The following is a 20846-nucleotide window of genomic DNA, read 5'->3' as shown; positions in this document are numbered from 1 at the left end:
AACAACCATATACCAGAGACATTTTGTGGGGGTGGAGTGGGGAATGGGATCAAAAACGGGGGCCAGAGGAGAGGGAATGCACGGGACTATGGTGATGGCACAAGGGTGACTCGGTGATGGGAAACCCACGGGGATTACAACTGAGATGGGAAAAAATGTACAAAATGATGTAAAAATAAACTATTATATTATTTTAAAAAGAAAGAAAGAAATAACAGTAGCAAAGACTGTGGCAAAGACTTGGTGGAACATGCTACGTGCTAGCCATGGCTGGCCCAGCACTTGTGCATATTGATTTACTTAACTTCTGCTGCCTCCCTTCTAATCTTCCCTTCATGAGCGCTGGGTCAGCTCTGATGGTCACAGGGAGGTCTGCCAGATGCTGGCTGGAGGCCGGCTCCGGCCCCGCCCCCTTAGCGTCCCGTCCCTTCAACCTCCCCACCCCCGCCCCAGGTCAGACCCCAGGCTGGGCTCTGCGCCCAAAGTCCTTGTTCTTTTGTATCCAATTTGTGGGAAAGGAAGATGACTTAACTAAAATGACAGTTCTGAGGTGCCTTGTTTTCATTCCACACGCAGGGGCTCCAAGGCATTCCTGGACCAAAGGTAAGAAAAGAAGTGCTGGGCTGGAAGGGGGTAGGGCTGTAGCGGTGAGATCAGAGGCGTGGGGAGTACTTCAGAGTTGGGTGTTCTCGCTGACCCCTCCTATGTGGGCTCATGCCACACTCCTGCCAGTGGCATCTGATCAGGACAGAATGAAGTCCTATGGCCCCTAACATTCATTTTAGATACCAGCCTGCTTTGAATTCAGAATTCAATTTCTATCCCCCCAATCACAAGTGGGGTTCTCAGCAGCAGAAGAAATCCTTTTCCCATGTAACCACCTCAAACCCTTCTCTCACCCTGAAGTATAGCTGGGGGACAGGGAAGAGTGTGGGACCCTTCCAGGACCAAGCCCTCTGGACTCCGGTTGGGACTCTTCCAACCTCCACCTTCCCCAAAAGCCATGGCCCCTGCCCCTGGCACTGACATCTTCAAGGGACTGCTGGGCAGTTTCTTCTCCCATTATTTGGGAGTTCAGTGGTGGCATCTCAGGCACCTGCCAGCCATTCTCCGCCATGCAGGTGGCTACCTATGTCAAAGCCTGACCTGGAACTGCCCTGTGGACTTGTCACCAGCACCTCCACCCCATTCCCTTGGGGACCTCACAGTTACTCGGAGACACTCAGGGACTCTAACTGAGGCAGTCAGGCCAGGAAGTTGGATTCTGAAGTCCCCTGTGCCACCTGCACTCCCTGCTCCCTCCTCAACCTGCCCCTCCCTCTTCCCAACCCCTTCATCAGGACCACAGAATGCAAGAATGAGCTATCTGGGACCTGTCTCTCTGTGATCTCCCATCTCCCTTTCCTTCAGGGGGAAGCAGGACTGGATGGCGCAAAAGGCGAACAGGGCATCCAGGGAGAAAAAGGAGACCGAGGGCCTCTGGGACTGCCCGTAAGTACCTGGGACATGGCAAGACTGTGGGGAGCCCATCTGGCTGATCCCAATGAGGTCAGGGCTGCTGGACAGGGACCCGGGAGAAGGCTGCTGGAAAACTGAAAGGTTTAAAGTTGTAGCATTCAAGAGCTCATATGGTTTCGCCTTCCCAGTGAGCAAGACCATGGCCTCTCTTACTGAGGTCCTCCCCTAGGGCAGACCCTGGACGACATGCAGGGGACATGCAACCCTGAATAAGGCAGGGCCCTCAGCCCCAGGGACAGAAACTGGAGACTGGAGAGCTGGTGTGACCCAAAACAGCCTCAAACCAACTTGGACCTGAGTCAGAGACAATGTCTACCTTCCAGGGCCAGTGAAATGCTCAGAGGACTAGGAGCCTGGGCCAGTGAAATGTTCTCTGTTGCCCCAGAGGAAACCCAAAAGAGCTCTACTCTTACTCTAAAGCACTGGTGACAGCAGAAAAGCTTGTAAAAGTCAGTCTTAGGTTAATGGGATCCCTGCTCTCCAAGACCTTCGATCCCAAGTGCCCCGGCTTAGAGGTCCCAGGTGAGGATGGGACCCCTCAAACAGCATCTGCATTTCCAGATGTGGAGTCTGGACTGAGTTCATCCCTTTGTCACAATGCTAGTAGCTGATGGCTCATCCCTGCCTCACCTATCTCCATGTGAGCGCACCTACCACCTTCCTCAAGCCCCAGGCTCCATCCTCCCTCATACCTGAGGGAAGCTGGCACTATTTTTGCCTTTTCAAGCTCTACAAGGACTTAGTCCTCCACCCAGTCATTTCACTGATGCATGGACTTGAGTCACATGTGAAGTTGTCGGCTGGGCCATTGGGCCGGGTAACAGGCTCTTCTTCCCCTCAAATCACGTCCTCACAAAGGGGTCTCCAGCCTCTGGGGGTCCTCTGTCCTCAGCACTGGGCCAGCCCTACCCCAGGAAGCAGTAAAGAACAAGGGAACAATGGGAATCCCAATTAACCTCCTGGAAGAGCCCAAAGGTCTGGTTAATATAATCTTAGCAACCAAATAGCAAGAGCCAAAGGTATGATTATACCTCATTAGTGCATCAAATGTAGGACTATTTAAGGAGCTGAGTTGCTTGGCAAGCTGCAGAAAACTGATGACTTTAGCAGACATTTTCCCATGTCTTAAGCTATGTCTAGAATGATTAAGTACTCCTTACATTTAAAGGGTCTTCCTGCCTCCACTCAACCACAAATCTCTCTTTGTCCACCTTCATGGCCCCAACTACACAAGTGAATATTGGAGAATTCAGTCAGAGATTGAAATGCAAATGACACAGAGACCAAACAGGTAATATAAATACAGAAAATGCCAGAGGAGACACAGCAGCACTTAATCTATCTTTAATTTTTCAACTTTTGATAGAAGCATGGATACAAAGAAATATTTTTCCAGCTTAAGAAAACAACTGAGTAATAATATTCCTAAGTGGCAATTCATCTGGACATTGGAGATACAATAGGGAGTGGTGGGGACTGTGGCCCACTGGAGACCTGTATCCCTTAAGGGAAAGAGCCCCTTCTCAGCTCAATCGACTGCTGTCTTCAGAGAACAAGGGTCCAGTATTTGGATCTACTAACTTTTCAAAGAAAGCTAGACATCTAGTATTTTATGTAAAATCTGCCCATTTGCTAACACTAGGTCAAAATTATTTTCAGTATTGCAGATGGTACAAAATATATCACTGCCTGCATATGGCCTAAAAGTCTTCCGTTTATGCTTCTGCTCCAGACCTCTCAATATAACTCAGTATCAATGCAGCAAAGACAGGGTATGTGGCAATTTAGTTCACATCCTATTTTTAGGCTTTACCTCAATGTTTTATTTCCTCCAGTAACAGCCTGTTCTCTCATGCATGTCCTACTGAGTTCTCATGAGTTCCTCCTTGCCCTAAAGAGGTGGTTCTCATCATTGGCTGTACCGTGGAATCACCTGGAATTTCTCAAACATGCCACTGCCCGGGCCCCACTCTTAGAGACTGATTAACTGGGCTGGGGTGGGGCCCAGGCATCCATGTTAATTAACACCGCGCTAGGAGATTCTGAAGTTTCAGCCAGAACTTGGTAACGTCTGCTCTCTAGGCGACTCGGTCCAGATCGGCCCCAGAATTATGAGGTCCTACAACTGAGAGGCAGTTGCCCATAGGAGCCTTTGCTCTGAAGCCCTTTCCCCTGGAGGAAGCACCTGCCAACCCTCCCATTCCTGAGAGTGTTCCCCACCTTCAAAATCCTAAGGCATAGACTCGTTTCCAAGACTCCATTGGATGCCATTTGCAAGGACTCAGCCCTTCCTGGGCTAGAGTACTCCCGTTTTCTGGTTCCCTTGGTTGTGACGTTGGAATCACTAGATAATTTTCCCCTGGCTCCCCGGGGTGGGAGATAGGGGCAGCGTCACAGCGCAGCCTTGGAGCGAGGTTTCATTCCCATGGTATGTCACTGGCTGCTTCACCACAAGTGGGGGCTGACAGCATTCCTCTTCCCAGCCAGTTTCCTTCAGGGGATGCATGGCCTTAACCTTGGCCCCTGCCAGCTGCCCCACCACATTTTTCTATAAAAGAGCCCTTGTCTAGAACAATGTGAATGGATTGAGTTTGTATTATGCTTTGCCAACTGTAAAGTATCAAAGAAATGTCTGGCATGACTTGTATGACCATTCAAGGCCCAACTTCTCCCACCTAAGGTAGAAGAAAGTTGAATCAAAGGTAGGCCAGCCTCTTCCCAGCCTTCAAAGCTGGATGCAGAGCCTCTCGGGATCACGCTAGCCCTAGAGGCCAGTTCTCATCAGCGATGCCAAAGAGCCTCTCCCCTCACCTGGGCCCCACCCGCCACAGAGGACTCCCCAGCGAGGCCAGCCCTGGGAAGGATATGCTAATAGCTGGGGTCCAGACACCAGTCCGTGAATTCAGCTCTGTCTCCCTTTCCCGGGGTGCTGCACCCGCTTGGCAGAGGGACTTCTGGGCCAGAGACAGAGAGGACAGAGGGGTGCAGGGGCACAGAGGATCCGCACAGCGTCTGCTCTGACCCCCACGCAGCCTGCTCCGCAGTCGGCCACTGCACTCGGCGTCTCCATGTTTTTGTTGGTTTCCGTGTGAATACCGTGCCCTGTCCTCCCGAGCTCGTTTCTCCCGTTTTGTTTGATTACCAGCATTTATGTCTGTCCAGAGTCACTGCTTCACTCACCTCTTCCCTCCCCGGTCCCTTTTTCTCCCTCCCGCTCCTCCCTTCTCCTTCTTTTGGTCAAACTGTTCCCCCTGTCCAGGGAGCTTCAGGTTTGGACGGCAGGCCTGGGCCACCGGTGAGTGTCACTGCCCCTTTGCCCTCCCCTCCCCTGGCCCTGGCCTTGATCCCTCTCCTCTGCCCCACTGTGGCCTTGTTTCCCAGTGAGCCATGCCTTACCCACCACTGACACCACAAAGGTACCCCGTGCTCAGTCCTCTGCGGATTCAGGTACTTGGCCGAAGGTAGCGGCCTCCACCTGAACCCCCTAGCTAGAGTTTGCACTCCGGGTTCTCCTGAGTGTCCAGACCACTAGGTGCAGGATGAGAGGCTGCTGGAGCAGCACAGAGAACCCAGTCCTGGGGGAGGGGGCCACGACTGCCCCTCACAAAGGCAACAGTGTCTGTCTGTGCCCCATCGTGCTGTGTCGTCTTCACACTGTGAGCTCTGTCCTTGTCCTTTCTGCCCACGGCGGCTTCCTGGTCCTGTGCAGCCAGCGGGACAGTGTAGCGGGTGGGCGCGACACGGATGGGGCAGGACAGGTGCAGTGTGTGGACTCACAGGCCCGTCCGGCCCGGTGCTCTGTGGCTGTGTTCCAGCCACGGTCGCCTGCAGCCCCCAAGGGGGTTACTCCAGGGAAAGGGCACCCGGGGCCTCTCTTTTTCCAATCTTCCAGTTTCCAGAAAACAGGCATTCCCTAAAAGCGCCTGGCCCTTCATGAGACCAATAGCTGAAGCACCAGGGGAAAGGCCCTTTCTCTCTCCCTCCCAGGCCTTCCTCACCCCAGCCCCCTGTGAGGTCTTCAGGGCAGTGGCTTTCCACTTCAGCCTGTCACCTCCCCACAGTGTTCCAATCACTCGTCATCAGAGACCAGGGATCTAGGCACTGGACTGCCCTGCTCGGGAGTCTTAACCAGAATGGATGTGTCCCCCGCCGCCCCTACCAGAACTGGGCCTTGAGGCCACCGATGCATGGTCCACACACACAATGAGATGCTAATGAACTGGCTGAAGTGGAACAGACAGGGGAAAGGGAGCTGTCAAAGCACCAAGGCTTCAGGCCTTCCTGGGGTCCCGGGTGGGGTGGGGGTGTGCTCAGAACAGAGGGCGACAGCAGCTAGCGCATTTAGAGCAGGTAGCCAAAGAGTGACCCCTTTCAGCTTGGTCCGACGGGTGCGTGGTCTGTGACCTCATCAGGAAGAAGAGGTGACACGGCTGGCCCAACGTGACATCTTCCTGAACCCCGCCCTGCCCGGCACTTATGGAACCGGCCCCGGGGGCTCCCGTGGGAGAACACAGCCTATTTGCGGGCTTGGTCATGGCCTGGGCCTCCCTTCCCGTCCTCTGCGCACCCAGCACACCTGCCCCAGGTGGCCAGTCAGAGCTGGGGGCTCATCTGAGGCTGGAGTCAGAGAAACCAAGACCTTCCTCTCAGGTGCTTTACTCCGTTCATATTGGACGGAGGCGAATGGACCAAACCCGCACACCTTGGACCTGAGGTTTTCCATTTCTCCTAAAGCTAGTATCACAACCTTAAAGGAAAAATGTTTATGGTTAAAAAAAATAATAATAAAAGCCATGCCCTGCCACGCTAACATTTACGGGACACCTCCTCAGTGCCAGCCCGGCACCACACGGGTGACATGCATCCGTCCACTTAGCCCAGAAGCGGCCTGGGATGCAGACGTGATCGCGTCCCGTCTTTACAGGTGGGAAAAATGAACCTCAGAGGAACTTCCCCAACGCGGCAGTGTTCACAGCCTCCTGGCAGGACCTGAGTCATCCGAGGATTGGGGAGTCCTATGGAACCCCATCCTTGGTGTGGTTCTTGTTTCCTCACGGCCTCACGGCACAGGCACCATCAACTTTCCTTCTTTCCACCTAGTTGCACAGAGGGCACCAAGAACACCCAATTTTGTTCCTATTTAATTCCTAAAAAAATCAGAATGTCCCTACTTGCTCCTACCCCCTTTTACAAATGCCCCACGAAGCACCAGGCACCACCCACAGGCCCAGCCCCACACCTCATGCCTGAACAGGAAGCATAAAGGCTGAGGCAGAGCCGTAGGAAGCTCTGGAATAGACTCGGTCTGGGTGGCTGTACTCTGGGAACCTGGGGAGCTGTTACCCCGTGGCTTAAGCCCTGCTCCAACTCCCCTTGCCTCCTCCAGCCACCCTCGAGGCCAGCACAGCCCCGAAGCATACTAATTCACTCTCAATCCAGCCTGGGACTGCGGGGAGCCCGGGAGAGGGGAGAGAAGGCCCGGCCAGAGGCCGGAGGCCGGGGGGTAGGAGGGCCTGCCGTGGGGGCAGAGGGGTGGGCTGTGGCTGAATGACCCCCACGCCTGCCTCTGTACGTGCGTCTGCATCGGTCTCTGTGGCATGACGACCCTCCTGCTGCATGTGGAGCTGTGACGGCAAAGGTGCAGCCCCGCCCCACCCCCGGGATGGCATCAACTCCCTCCCGAGCGCTTCTGGGAGCAAACTCAGCAACCGTTCTCCTACTGTTTTCAGCCTTGGCAAGCTTGGCTGTGAAGCAAAGGGTTTCCTTCCTCCAATCTGGCTCTGAGGCAGGGGGGAGGTGCTCTCTCCCCGAGGCCCCCAACCCAAACAGGAACACCGTCCAGTCAAATGAATGACTGCCCTCAACGAGCCTGGCCTCGCCAACCCTGAAAACTGGCCTCTGGACCTTGCTCTTCTCCAGGCATCGGGAGGGGCTCCCGGGGCTCCCAGAGTCAGGATCCTCAGCTCTGCTTTCCTTCACCTCCCCAGGGTACTCCAGGACCAATTGGAGTTCCAGGCCCAGCAGGACCAAAGGGCGAGAGGGTGAGTGCTCAACCAGCCAGGAGCTGGGTGACTGGAGGAGGAGCCGGGGCCCTCAGCCCTGGCACCCCAGGGTCGCCACATTGGCCACGGCAGTCTCGACTCTCGCCCCTTCCTAGGCCAACCTGCTCATCATCTGTCTGTCCTAGTGATCCTCACAACAGACTGGGGAGAGTTAACCGAGGACACAGTTGTATGCAGGAAGGGACAGTTGCCTCCACTTGGCTTCTGGCCCCCTGGTGTCAGTCACAGCCTCAGCCTGGCAACTCCCAGGTGCTGCTGTCACCAGACACACGTGCGCTTTGCAATGACTTAGAGACGGCATGGCCCGAAGTGTCAGGTGTATTAGAAAACCGGAGGCACAGCACAAAGTCAGGAGGCTGTGCACTGGGCCAGCTCCCACAGCCGCTGTCTCCCCGGGCCCATGCAAGGTTAGGGTGGAGGCGGAGAGCTGCCCACCCTGTCTGCATCAGCTGCCCCCAGCCAGAGCCCCATGCCACAAGCTCAGGGCTTGAGATCCTGGGTCTGGGCCTCTGAGCGGGCACCATCCAGCTGTGTGAGCACTCTCCCTTCAATCATCTCCCCACAAGGCTCCATCAGGGAGGCTCTGCTCCCTCACCCCTGGAGGTGGGGAGCTCCTGGAGCCCAGGGTAGGGTTCCCAGAGATCACCACCCCTGTGGAGAACCAGGATGGCTGCCCTCATTTGCAACTTGAAAGAAGAAAGCAAAGCCCTTTCTCATCTCTTTCCATCCTAACAGAAGTCCATTTCTGCCTCTTTGTCCCTGCCATCCTAGCAGAAGTCCATTTCTGCCTCTTTGTCCCCCTCCCTGCTTCTGCCTACGGCAGTCAGGACACTGCCTGTTCCTTCCGGAGGGCCCTGGGAAGGCTCTGAAGGAGGGAGGTGAGGAGGGCTCTAACCCCCTCTCCCTGGGCAGAATCCCCGCCAGTCACCCCCGCCCCTTGGCCTCACTTTCCGGAGGGCTCTTCTAGGAGATGGAGACGCTACCGGGTGTCAGAGGGAAGCAGAATATGGCTGGCGGGAAGTTGCTCACCTGCCAGGGAGGGCTCATGGGTTTCTTTCTCCTGTTTCAGGGCAGCAAAGGCGACCCTGGGATGACGGGACCAACGGGAGCAGCTGGGCTTCCTGTAAGTCTCACGGGCTCGGAGGCGCCTCTCCACCCACCTCGACCCCCACGACAGCATTATCACAACGCACTGCCCAGAGCCTGCTGCAAATATCTAGGGCCAAGTGCGAATTTCACTTCTATAACAGAGGAAGTTGCCAGCAGCCAGCTGGTCCACTGCTAGAACTTAGCTGCCGGACACCGCCTGAGGCAACCCTGGGGCGCAGAAGTCCCCTGTGGGTGGGGGGCCAGATCCTCAGCCGCATGGAGCATATGCCATGAGCCCCTTCCACTGTGCACCCACCTCGACTGCTGGGCAGGGGCACCTCACCGATCAGTGTGCCACAGCCCGTGCCCTCAGGCAGGGAGAACCACATCGAGCATGGCAACATAAGAGGCAGATACTTCACAAGTGGTCACCAGGGGTGCAGCTTTCCTGGGGAGCCAGCACGAGGGGTCACAAGGGGTGCAGCTTTCCTGGGAGCCAGCATGAGGGGTCACCAGGGGTCACTAGGGGTGCAGCTTTCCTGGGGAGCCAGCATGAGGGGTGGGGGTCACCAGGGGTGCGGCTTTCCTGGGGAGCCAGCACGAAGGGTCACCAGGGGTGCAGCTCTCCTGGGGAGCCAGCATGAGGGGTCACAAGGGGTGCAGCTTTCCTGGGGAGCCAGCTTTATGCCTGCACAGGCCTTCCAGCAGCTGTTTTAGGGGAGTAGACGACCTTAGTGAGTCAGGACTTTGGCTCCCCACTGAACGTTGTACATGGGTGTGCTGGTGCCATGCTTGCCACTCGGGCAGCTTGGCTCTGGCTCAGTAGGCAGCTGCAGCCTGCCGTGGCCTGTGCTCATTCCCATGCTGAGGACATGGGTAGCAGCTCGCACCCTGAAAAGAGGCTCTAATGACTTTGAGACCCAGTTTCCTAGCCAAAGCCTGGCAAAAGAGCCACGTGACCACCAGCTCCACTGCGCCACAAAGCGCTTCTGGTGCCCATACCGTGTCCTCAAGACCCGCCACACTCCGTGTGGGCCATCCAGGACGACACACAGCCTCAGGCCGGGCCACTGGCTGCAGAACCAGAAAACCTAAACTGTGTCCTTAGCTTTGCCCATAACTCACAGTTAGGCTCTAGGTCAAGGTCCAAGGTCCTTTGTTTTCTTTGTCCCCCTTCTGTAAAACAGGGATAATTAGGACTGTCTCCAGTGACTCAGGCTCCGGTGAAGAGCCGTGTGAGCCTGCAAAGGGGACTGGATGGCCAGCCTGTGTTTTCTCATTCATGTGTCTTGATTTCTCTGATTTATTGCAGGGTTTACATGGACCACCCGGGGACAAAGGAAACCGGGTGAGTCTGAGCCCGCGCACTTGGGCTTGTTACTAATGTCTTCATGATGTGGTGGAATGATCAATTGGGGATTCCTGACCCAACATGCAAGTGGAACTTTCCTGAGAAATCATGCTAAATTAAAAGTCTTTATAGTGAGGGGCTTAATCTGTGGCCTGCCGGAAGCCTGGGGCCTAATCCTGAAACCGAAGCAAGTATTTTCCCACACAACCAGTGTGACCACCAGGTTAGCCTTGCTGTCCAGGACTGGGGGTCCATGGCCCACTGTCTCTGGGAAGGCCTGACAATGGGCACCTAAGTGGTATTTTTAAATCCATTGCTATGTCATCTTACTTAGTCTTCTGAAATTTAACTTCGCCAGGCCTACCAGGCCACTGGTGAGAGAGAAAATAAATTCCATTTTCAAGAACAAGCAGAAAGCTATTGTAAGCAGTTAAGCCTTAAAAAAAAAAAATCGCAGCCTTTATTTCTCTTAGAATGAGTGGGCAGGACTACGAAATGAATTGCTCTCTCTCAAGCACCTTGCTCTCCTTTGGTTTCTCTCATGTGCACCAGGACACAATTGGTGAATGTCCACAGCACCCACCACCTCATGAGGTATATGTCACATGCCACGGCCTTCAGCACAGGCCCAAGGGAGTCATTTAAGTGCAGCTGACCCAGATCCACTCTGGGCTCCTTTCTAACCTGTTCTCTGCTGCTTCATGAAATAAGACACATGCCCCCTAAAGGCCAAGAGCATCTTCTCTTGAGTCACAATATTCAAGGATCTGAACACCAGTGACCAACTTCAAAAATAGAAAGTACCAGAATCATCATGCTTGTATTGAGCACCAATTGTATCCCTTCAATCTAGGGTGCATTTTAAGCTTTTCTTTATCCTTAAGATTCTTCCCTCTGGCAGCTGGTCAAGAGCATTTCAAATTGTCCCACATATTCTGTGAACAGAAGGGATCAGACAAAGCTGCCCTTGACAGCCTGTCTATGGGAAGATCAGACCCAGAATTTAGTCCACTGAAAAATGTGATCATTCTACCTCTCAGTTGGCATACTAACCTCCTTTCTGATTTATTTCTAACATGATCTGCTTGTCTTTATTATGTTCAAGTAATATTTTTTAACCTATTTCTAAAGACATTTTCAGTTGGCTTGAGGCACTGACCCATTTGAAGGCTGCAGATGGGGGCAGGACAGGCAAATGTCCTTAATACAGGGGGAGGGGAGGAATCAAAATCATTGAATGAATCTGGCTCCAGGAGTCAGTGGGAAAATATTTGTTCTCCAACCCCCCTTTCTAAGATTTCCCCCACTTTGCACATCTCACATGTAAGTTGGCAATACGTCACTTAGTCAAAGTCAAGTCCAGGAAGCAGTCCAGTTGCATGAACCTTCTTTTGAATGCACCCAGACGAACCATTTGACCTTCCAACGAGCAGTTTCTGAATCAAGGAATAGCTAATTCTCTCATTTAAGAGATGTGTTCCTGAGGCTGTCAGAATGTGGTATAAGAGGGCCTTCCACCGCTCACCTCCTTCAGAACTCTTTGTACTGCTGGTGTGTCTAACAGGATTTCTGAGGGGAAATGTGAGTTTGGTAATAAAGCCTCCAAAATGAAGGAAGGTCCAAGCAGTCAGCACTTAGCCATTGGCAGTTTTTTCTAATGACTAAAAGCTCAAATTGAGACTTTGGTCAAGAGAAAAGTCTAGAGGCTTAAATTGCATCCTGGCCAGAAGCTTCATTGCCGCGGATGAAGGTGAACTTGGAGATGTTCCAAGTTCCCCATCCCCACTGGTTGTGGGACCAGAACTGTGGTGAGGCAGCTCCCACGCTTGACCCCATGAGGGGCCTGAGGAACCCATCAGAAAGGCTCCAGGCCACACCACCGCCTGCTGTCCTACCTTACAGTGAGCTGGGACACAGCCTTAAGGGGATGCTCTCCAGGTCCTATCAGAAGAGGGCCTTAATGTCTCCACCTGGAAGGAGGGTCCACAGTGGTGGACAAGACCAAGAGCTCAAAACGGGGAGTTTTCTAAGGGGACACATGCCAGTGGAAAAGATGTCACCCTGTGTCAGTAAGGGCACTTCCCTGGTCCCTCAACTACTCTCTGAGCTTGACTCAGGAGCCACTTTTAGGATAAAAAACATTTTTAAGTACAAAGGCAAGAATTTAGCCATTTGGGTGGTATTATGGAGCTGCCTGAAAGCAAGCCAAGTGAAAGGTCTGAGTGCCTCAGCGAGGCACCACCGCAGGTGTGTGTGGCATGGGTGTGCATGTGTGGGTGTATACGTGTGTGGCTGTGGACATGTGTGGGTATGCACATGTGTGGCTGTGGACACGTGTGGGTGTGCACATATGTGGCTGTGGACACTTGTGGGTGTGCACACATGTGTGGCTGTGGACATGTGTGGGTCACATGTGTTGGGTGTGGGTGTGCATACATGTGGGTGTGCACTGTGTGTGTCTGTGCGCGTGTGTGGGTCTTGCTTCCCCACGCTCCCCTGCCCTCTCCACCTCTGCTTCCTCTACTATCTCTTTTGATCTGGGCCTTCTTCTTCCTTCCTTCACTCCAATATTCCTCCCCCCAAAATATGTCCATCCTGCTATATATAATAACCTGATATCATTCCTCCTAGCCCTTCCACTTTCCAGCCTAACTTATTCCACTAGAAGTGATTTTATGCATTGATTTCATTGAACAAACCACTGCTACTTGACCTTCTTTGCCACTTCTCCTCACGAGCCAGAATTCCCTCCTCTCCAGGGCTTCCTCTGGGTAGTTCTTCGGGTGTGGGAGGCAGGGAAGATGGAGGCAACACTACTAATGTCTTCAAAGGACTCCCAAGGCGAGGCCACCTGCTGTGCCCTTAGAACATGACACCCCATCATGTCACCCATCCCGAAGGGCTGGTACGGCCAGCCCTGCCCTCTGCCCCTACCCCCCACCTTAGCCAGTTTCACAGGTTCTTAGGGTGGGAGAATAGGTACTGACCTGCAGACCCTCCCCCAGGAGCTTTGCCCACCATCTGAACTTAGGAAACTTCACTTTTACACTGGTCCGTCCCTGTGAAGGGCCACAGCCCTGAGAGTCTCCCTGGGGCTTCCCCATGCAGACAGCCAGACCTCTGCCTGCCCACTAGGCATTGCTCTTGCCATGATGTTCTCTCTGGGGGGCAGAGCTCAGGGCCAGAGCCCTCACACCAGCAGGCACAGCCTTGTTTCCTCCTAGGCACCGTATTTTCTACATAAGCATGGTGCCCTTTAGAACACACAGAACGAGGCACTGGCCTGGCCGTTGCTGGCAACCTGAGGAATCAGGTAATTTGGGTCGTTTCCAAAGATGCAAGGAAACATGAAAAATATTCTTATCCTTGGCCACCCACTGAGGGAACACCACCATGTCCTGAAGAGAGCCCCCTAATCTTGCCCCTTCTTCCAGGCCCCTCACCTGGCCCTGGCGGGGCTTTTGAGGGGCCATGTGAAGGCACAGTGATAAAGCCCCTAAAACGAGGAAGAGCCGAACAGAATTATCACTTTGGCCCAAGACAGTGCCTCCGCCACAGCCTTGACTCCCATACTGCCATGAGCAGTGAGCAGGGTCTGGGTCCCTGGGGTGGGGTCCCTGGGGCCGGGCGTAATTTCCTGAGCATGTGCTATCGGCCAGAGATAGCATTGTGTGCGCACAGGCCTCTCGGCAAGCTTCCAGGCAGGGCAGGTGTCACCAGCCACGCATTACAGGCAAAGAGGCTGAGACGCAGGGGGTTAAGTCACCCCCAGGCACTGTGAGCACTGGGCAGAACCTTCTCGGGCCAGCTGCCGCCTGCCTTCTGGTCTCTGCTAGAAGCCGCCACGCTTTACATGCTCAGCCTTCTGTAGCTGCGGCGAGGTCCCAGCCAGATCCCGTGGGCACCCCCATCCCGTATATAAGGAAATCCAATATGCGAAAACCCACAAAGAATCCCCACAGCCCTTCTAGAAATGGAGCATGACCTGACACTTACAAAAGAGCTCCATTTAGGAAGATGTTTACTGAAGCTTTTCAGAAACAAATGAATTCGTGGAGCCAATTGTCCAGGACAAAGAGCCGCCTATGACTTCAGACCAGGACCCGCCAGAGACACATGTGAAATGAAGGGACCTGGCTGAGAACCCAGGCACACACACATGCACACACTCATGCATGCACACACTTGAATACACACGCACAAGCTTATGCCCACATCCGTGTGCTACACACACACACACATACCTGAAAGTCGTGTTCACACAATGCATGCGCTCACCCCAGGGTGGTAAACAATATCATCCTGCCTCCTAGTAGAACAAAAAGGTGAGGAAGAAGGGACAAAGCTTGTCAGACCACAGCCTTTCAGAAAAGGACTCTCGGAGAAGGCAGTGGGACCCCTGGTCACTGTGGACCACTAGGGCTCGGCACTAGCCAAGCCAGCCACCAGAACCTTCCACATCGCCTTCCACTCCCCCCCCCCCCCACCTACCTTAGCCAGTCTCTCAGATTCCTTGGGTATGAGAATAGGACTCACCCCAAATCCTATCAGCCTATCTTCATGGAGAGGGGCGTTTGCCCCTTTACCCTCTTTTCTTTTTCTGTCTCTAACCTTAACATAACAATGACCCTAAGGTTTTGATGTTTTGTTTTGTTTTTTCTTGGACTAAACCATTATTTACAGGGGGAGAGGGGGAAGAAAGGCTCTAGAGGGCCTAAAGGGGATAAGGGAGACCAAGGAGCGCCTGGATTAGATGCCCCCTGCCCGTTGGTATGTTCATTTATCTCTTGCATTGTTCTGGTTTTTACCTTGAGGTTTGCAAGTTGGAAACAAAGAAGGCAGATACACTTAGATGAGAACGGACCAGGCTGACCACCACATTCTATCTGTTCCTTGGGCTAGTGAAATTCTGCCTGCTGTTGGTGCTGCCCTAAAGCCACAGCTGCAAGTAATTCTGGTGAAATCCCTTTCCTTTGAAGACTGATGTGTGGAAATGAGAAACCACAGAACCAAAGGGTTCTCGGCGCTCAGGTCCAGGGCCCAGCGGGAGCATTTGGGAGCCTGTATCTGCCTTCTTTGTTTTGTGGCCACTCTGTGGCTGGCAGCTCAAGCTGTCTGAATCCTCACTCTGTCAGGATGCAGGACACTGGGGTAGCGTCTCCAAGAGCCGCCCATATCCAACACGGCCTGGGAAAGGGTGGAAAGGGGATTTTTGATAGACAGCCTCCCAATGCTTGCCAGCCATCCACCAAAAACCTGTAAAGCTGTGGATGCAAACCAATAGAAAGATACCCCCAGGAAGCCTTCCCAGGACAGACAATAAATGATGGCTTGTGGTACATCAAGTGCATTTTGAAGTCATGTGAAAGCTATGATGCACTCAAGTTGAAGTTCAAGCAAGTCTTGAAATGGAGAGGGAGCTGGTTGTACATGTTCCAAAGTTCAGTTCTCCCAGAAGCCAATGAGGCACAATGGTTGCCATTGGGAGATGGGAATCAACTGGAATTTGGGCCCTATTTGGAGATACCTCAAAAGTCCTGCATTCTGGCCAGGGTGGGGTTGAGCCAGACCAGGCCCCAGCTGGAGCTGGCCAGCCTTGACCTACATAATCATCGTGGTTGGTTTTGTAAACAGGGACACCGAGGTTTTAAAGGAGAGAAAGGGGAGCCGGGGTTGCCAGGGCTGGACGGACTGGATGCCCCGTGCCCATTGGTATGGCCTCCCCCTCCCTCACGTGCATGGCCGACTTGGGCTTCCCACGTGTGTGGTCCATGCCTGTGTGCCTCTCCGTGTTCCTCCAGCTCCATCCACCCCATGTCCACCTCCTGCCTCTTCACACTGTAGATTCCCAGGGTCAGCTGCATTGGGGGCGTCCATGGGGGCTCCTGACACACACCCTCTTGCATGCAAAGTGTGTCCAGAATGTTTTTCTAGATTCCTCCTGTAGCCGCTTCAAAAGCACTTCCCCCTCTCCACCCCGAAGCCAGCATTAGCTGCCTTGAATCCTCCTTAGGGAACTGCTCATAGACAAATCTGCCATGGAGAGAGCACCGGGACAGAGGGTTCTCCGGACAGCTTCCCAGAGCTGAGACTTCTCCTCCTTCATGCCCTGCAGCTCATTGGATGGACAAATACTGACTGAGAACCTGGCACAGCATTTCAGGGAGATGCCTGAGTCAGCCCACAGGCACGCACTCCTGCATATCCAAATTTGCCAGATGACTCACGGGCACACTTATAGACCAGGGGTAGCTGAGGAGTCCTAGAGTACAGGTGGGACAGGGAGTCTCTTGCGCAGTCTGCCAGGCTGGGTCTGGGGCCACTGTTCTGGTGACCCCATCAGAACCAAGGAGTAGTCCCAGATCCAGGTTTTAAATGCTAATGGGCTCATCTTTTTGCTTAAACGACAAAAGGTGTCACAAGACCTTCCCTTTCTTTCATGGGAAGGAAAGTGGTCCGCCACTGAAAAGTCTGGAAGAGACTGGAGAGGTTCAGCATGTTGTTGAGGAAGAGAAGGGAGGACCCAGGGAGGCAGGGAGGGGAGACAAGTAGCGCCCTCTTTGTGGCATGTCCTGACCTACATGGCAGCCCCTGAGCTCCCACTGGGCCGGTCTCTGGGCAGGGATACTGTCAGCCCCCCCAGCCGCCTTTCAGCCGACGCCAGGGAAGCAGAAGCGGGCACTTCATTCCAAGACAATTGGGGCAAAAGTTCCTGATCCTCGATTGTCGCAAGAAGCTCAATTTATAACTATGTTCATGCCAGTTAGAGACAAGAATTCCCATCTCTATGTGCCCCACCCCTCACCCCCAGAGCCACACTGGAATCCTTTTGGAACAGAGGAGAAATTTTATAAGAAAATATGTGGCGTGATCCAAGTGTCCACAGAGTCCCCCCCTTGCAGGGACTTCTGAGAACCAGAGTATGCACAGAGGACAGCCAGATGAGCAGAGGCTCATGCTTCTGTCCCCCACTGCCAAAACACTTGCTTGCCACCCCCAGGTCCCCACTGACCGGCCTCTTGAACCCTGAGCATGCAGCATGAACAGCACTTGACTCACAGGGTATTCCCTGTCCCCCCAAAGCACCTGCACTGACCGTAGGCCAGGCCCCTCCTTGCCGCCTCTGTTCCCACGACCTGAGCACCTGGAGCTCTCTGGGCTTATCCTGGCCTCCCTGCTCCTCAGCACACCTCACCACTGTCCCCTGCCCACCCTGCCCTCCAACCGCCCCCCCCCAACCCCCTGCCATGTGCCAATGGGAATGCCGCTTTGGCTGTGGGGGCTCCTCTCCCTTCCAGGTCTGTGGGACACATCCCACCGTGTGGGCTGGGGTGGGGGCAGAAAGTTGTCATGAAACCGTGGGGTGCACCACCTCCCCCAGCACGCCTTCCCCGAACCACGAAGGAAAATGAAGCTCATCTTATGTGACATTAACGCAAACAGGCATTTTCTGCAGTCATACTCCATGTCCATGTGTTTGCTTTCTGTTGATCCTGCTGTGGAAGGGCACGCTGCTTCCCTTCTGGTTCTCCTTTAACCTGCCTCCTCCATGGTGCTGTCGTGGTCATGCAGGCACAGGCAACCGCTGGCCATGATTTTAGCATGGGGTAACAAGACGTCTTCAGCTGTCCAGGTCGGGCTGGCTACCAGCTGACTGCTGGATGAGAGAAGGCTGAAGTTGGTCCAGGACACAGGGGGTTTCCATTCGACCTCCTTGGGCCTGACCCCTCGAGCCAAGCCCCTGAGGCCCTGTGTCCGTCTTTCTCTGTCCTGGAGCCTACAGATCTAGAAGCTGTTCAGATCTTAGCCCTGTTCAGCCTTCCCCGGCCCCCCTGCTCTCTGAGACTTGTAGATTTCCCCAAAGTGCAGGAGAGAGGCCAAGATGGCAGGACCTGGATGACTCAGGACACCGTGAGCTGCAGGAGCTCTAAGGGTGTCTGCAGCAGAGAGGGGTAAACAGCACACGGCTGAGGCCCTCCTGCTACTGAGGCCATGACGAAGGTGTGCCGGACTCCCTGGCCTTCTCTCTGAAGGAACCGCAGGGCCATGGTGCACATGGCGCAGCACCCATGAGGTTGTCCAGTCTTTTCTACCCCTACCCTTCCTGACGGCCTGCATTTCATCATCCCACTGCTAAGGGAAAATATCAGATAAGGGGAGAACTGAGTGGTGGGAGGGAGGCATTTCACACAGCTGTGCCTTCCCGGGTTTTACAAAGGAAGGTTGAAGCCCCCAGTCCTGAGTCCCCAGAACTCAGCAGAGCTTGGACAGAGGCCAGTGGGCCTCTGGGTTGTTCTTTTCACAGCTCTCAAGGTCACCTCTGCCTGCTGATTCCACGGGCTAGGACAGCCCTTGACCTTGCACCACAACCACACGGGTAGACAGACAGACTTGCCTTCTGCCTCCCTCCGAGGCTCTGACCTGAGACAGAGAAAAGAAGTAGACAAGAGCACGCATCGCGATGCCTGATCACGACGTTTGCCATAACATTTGTGGTCTTTGCTCCCCATCCTGCCTGCTTGGGAGGGGGGGACGCATCCCCAGAAGTCTGAGCCATCTGTCTTCCTCCCTGCAGGGCGAAGACGGCCTTCCAGTCCAGGGCTGCTGGAACAAGGTAAGGCCTTCCGGTGGCTTGCAGGTGGACTTGGGGCCCTCTCAACAGCAGTGTGATGATCACACACACTTTCCAATCCGAGCCTTTCTGCAGATGAAGCAGCGAGACCTGGGTTGAAAAGGAGCAATCCGAAAGTCAGGGTGCCCAGTAAGCATCCCAGGCTCTGGAAGAATGCTCAAAGTGGTTTCTATGGCATCAACAAACCCCTGTGTAGGGAACGCCCATGTAGCCACACACCTCTCTGCTCTGTGTGGTTCCTTTACCCAGGACCCAACCTCCAAGGAGCTCTGGACCATGTTCTAAGATTCATTTTCATTAGTTATACTTGCAGCATCCATATGCAATCACTTAAGTCATTCAGTGACATTCATCCAGATATAGAAAATAGAAGGTGCTTTAGCTATAAACTCACCCAGCCTCTGTGCCTCCTCAAAGACCTGGCAACACACAACTACCCTTGAACCTAAGCCGTCAAGCTTCACACTTCCACACATGAGGCCTGCAGTCCAGCCTCTCTCTGGTTCCCAGAATTCCTTCCAGCAACGAGTTTTCATTGATTCACACGTGTCTTGGCACCTGTTCTCATTAAAACTTCCTGACACCGCGGGATTGTGTCCTTGCTCAAAATCACCCCGCTCAGCCACTCCCCCATAATGCAGCGCTCTCCAGACTGACAAGGGCTGGGGACCAACCCAAATGCCCAACTTGGTCCCCAACGAGGATGGCAGCTCCCACACTGTCCCCTCCACAGCCTGCCTTCCCCTCGCTGCCTCCTCAAAGATTCCTTGCAGCCCTCTGTGCCACAGTCTTGGGGTGTTGGTCCATTCTAACTAAAGGACCAGAGATCCCAACCTGTCTGTGAATTTGTGTTCAGCTAACCCAATCCTATTCCAATGATGGCAGAGTCAGACTAAAATGAGATGCATAAATTCCATCTGTGCTAAGGGCCCAGAATCTCATTCATGCTCAAGATTGGGCTACAGCAGAGAAACTTCCCAGAACTCTGGGCCATAGGTTGAGTGCCTTAAAGTGCCCCCTAACCAGAGAAAGAAAAGCTAAACACTCAAGAGAAATTAACCTGTCCCTCCCACTGTGCTTTGTCCTCTTGGTAATCCCCTAAACCTAGTTAAATCTCCAAAGAAGCATCTCAGTGGTATGTTAAATAAGACCCCCAATCTCTAAATCCCCAAGAAAAAGATTTTCTTCTTGATGTTTACTGCATAATTAGCAGATAGAAATGGTTGAGCTTAGTAAAAGAACAGTTACTATAGAGAGCTAAAATGTCTTGGAGAAGCAGCTGAAAACGTCATGTCTGTGGGTTTACACCAGAAATTCAGTCTGGAAGACGTTGCGATTCTATTCTAGCAAGAGCAGGCCTCCCGCGCAGCATGGACAGAAAGCGCCCTCTAGTGGCCAAGGGAGGGTCACTGGGAGCGGAATTGTGATCTCCCACCCTCAGGACGCTGTCCCTCAGCCCTGGGGTTGCTGGGAAAGGGAGAAGCAGGAGGAAGCCTGGTCCCTCCAGCCCCCTCCAACCCAATATGAGAGCCTCCTTTCCCACGAGTGAACTAAACACCCACAGACCCACAACACTAACTCTGTGCTGTCTTGTGTTTGCTTTTGTTTTGCAGTGATGCCTCTAACCTGGAATTGGCCTGTGTGTGTTTTTGTACATAGAATATTTATTTTTATACAGTTTTCACTTTTTGAAAATGCCAGAAGTATGATGTATCTTACAGATTATTAAAAAAAAAATAGCAAAATCTGCATATTTGTACAGAAAATACCAACCTCTTCCCTTTTGTTTACAAATGTTTTGTATAAGCCTACAACACTAATACACTTTTTTGTTTGTGAGTATGGTCATATGTTTGCATGATATAAGGCACATTTATTAAGTATTGAAGCTTAATAAATTATTGTGTTCAGGTGCCAAAAGGCGTCAGCCATACCAGGAAACTGGCTAGCTTACGTGTGAATTCACAGAAATGTGGGGGTCTGTGGTGTTTGCCAAGCTAGGTATGTCTAAGAACATTTTAAACCAGTATGGATTTTCATTATTAAAAAAAGAAAGTAAGAAAGAAAGAAACCTGGCCATTCATGACCTTGATTAATCATTCCATTAAATACATTCTTTGGTGTGAAAGCAGAAAATCCGAGCAGGAGGCCTCCCCAGGATGATGTTTTGAAATGTTAGGTCCACGATGACATC

At 53.1% G+C, this 20846-nt stretch overlaps 1 protein-coding gene across 3 annotated transcripts in view; it reads left to right on the top strand.

The window, feature by feature from the left end:
- COL13A1 (collagen, type XIII, alpha 1) overlaps positions 1-20578 on the top strand; it is a 142341-nt gene extending 121763 nt beyond the window's left edge. For 2 of the 3 annotated variants that reach the window (XM_012723486.1, XM_012723483.1), the window contains 9 exons: positions 577-603; positions 1411-1491; positions 4778-4813; positions 7506-7559; positions 8650-8703; positions 9982-10017; positions 14704-14790; positions 18596-18634; positions 20266-20578. In XM_012723486.1, coding sequence (XP_012578940.1) covers positions 577-603; positions 1411-1491; positions 4778-4813; positions 7506-7559; positions 8650-8703; positions 9982-10017; positions 14704-14790; positions 18596-18634; positions 20266-20268 — 417 coding nt within the window. In that variant the 3' untranslated portion in view covers positions 20269-20578. The remainder of the gene's footprint in view (positions 1-576; positions 604-1410; positions 1492-4777; positions 4814-7505; positions 7560-8649; positions 8704-9981; positions 10018-14703; positions 14791-18595; positions 18635-20265) is intronic. The other variant, XM_012723485.1, reaches the window with a different exon arrangement.
- The last annotated feature ends 268 nt before the right edge of the window (positions 20579-20846 follow it).

The sequence above is a fragment of the Condylura cristata genome, unplaced genomic scaffold (assembly GCF_000260355.1).
Source record: "Condylura cristata isolate star-nosed mole 26May11 unplaced genomic scaffold, ConCri1.0 scaffold00011, whole genome shotgun sequence".
Classification (NCBI taxonomy): Eukaryota; Metazoa; Chordata; class Mammalia; order Eulipotyphla; family Talpidae; genus Condylura; species Condylura cristata.
Note: the sequence above shows the minus strand (reverse complement) of the source record. Positions and strands in the feature narration are given on the sequence as shown.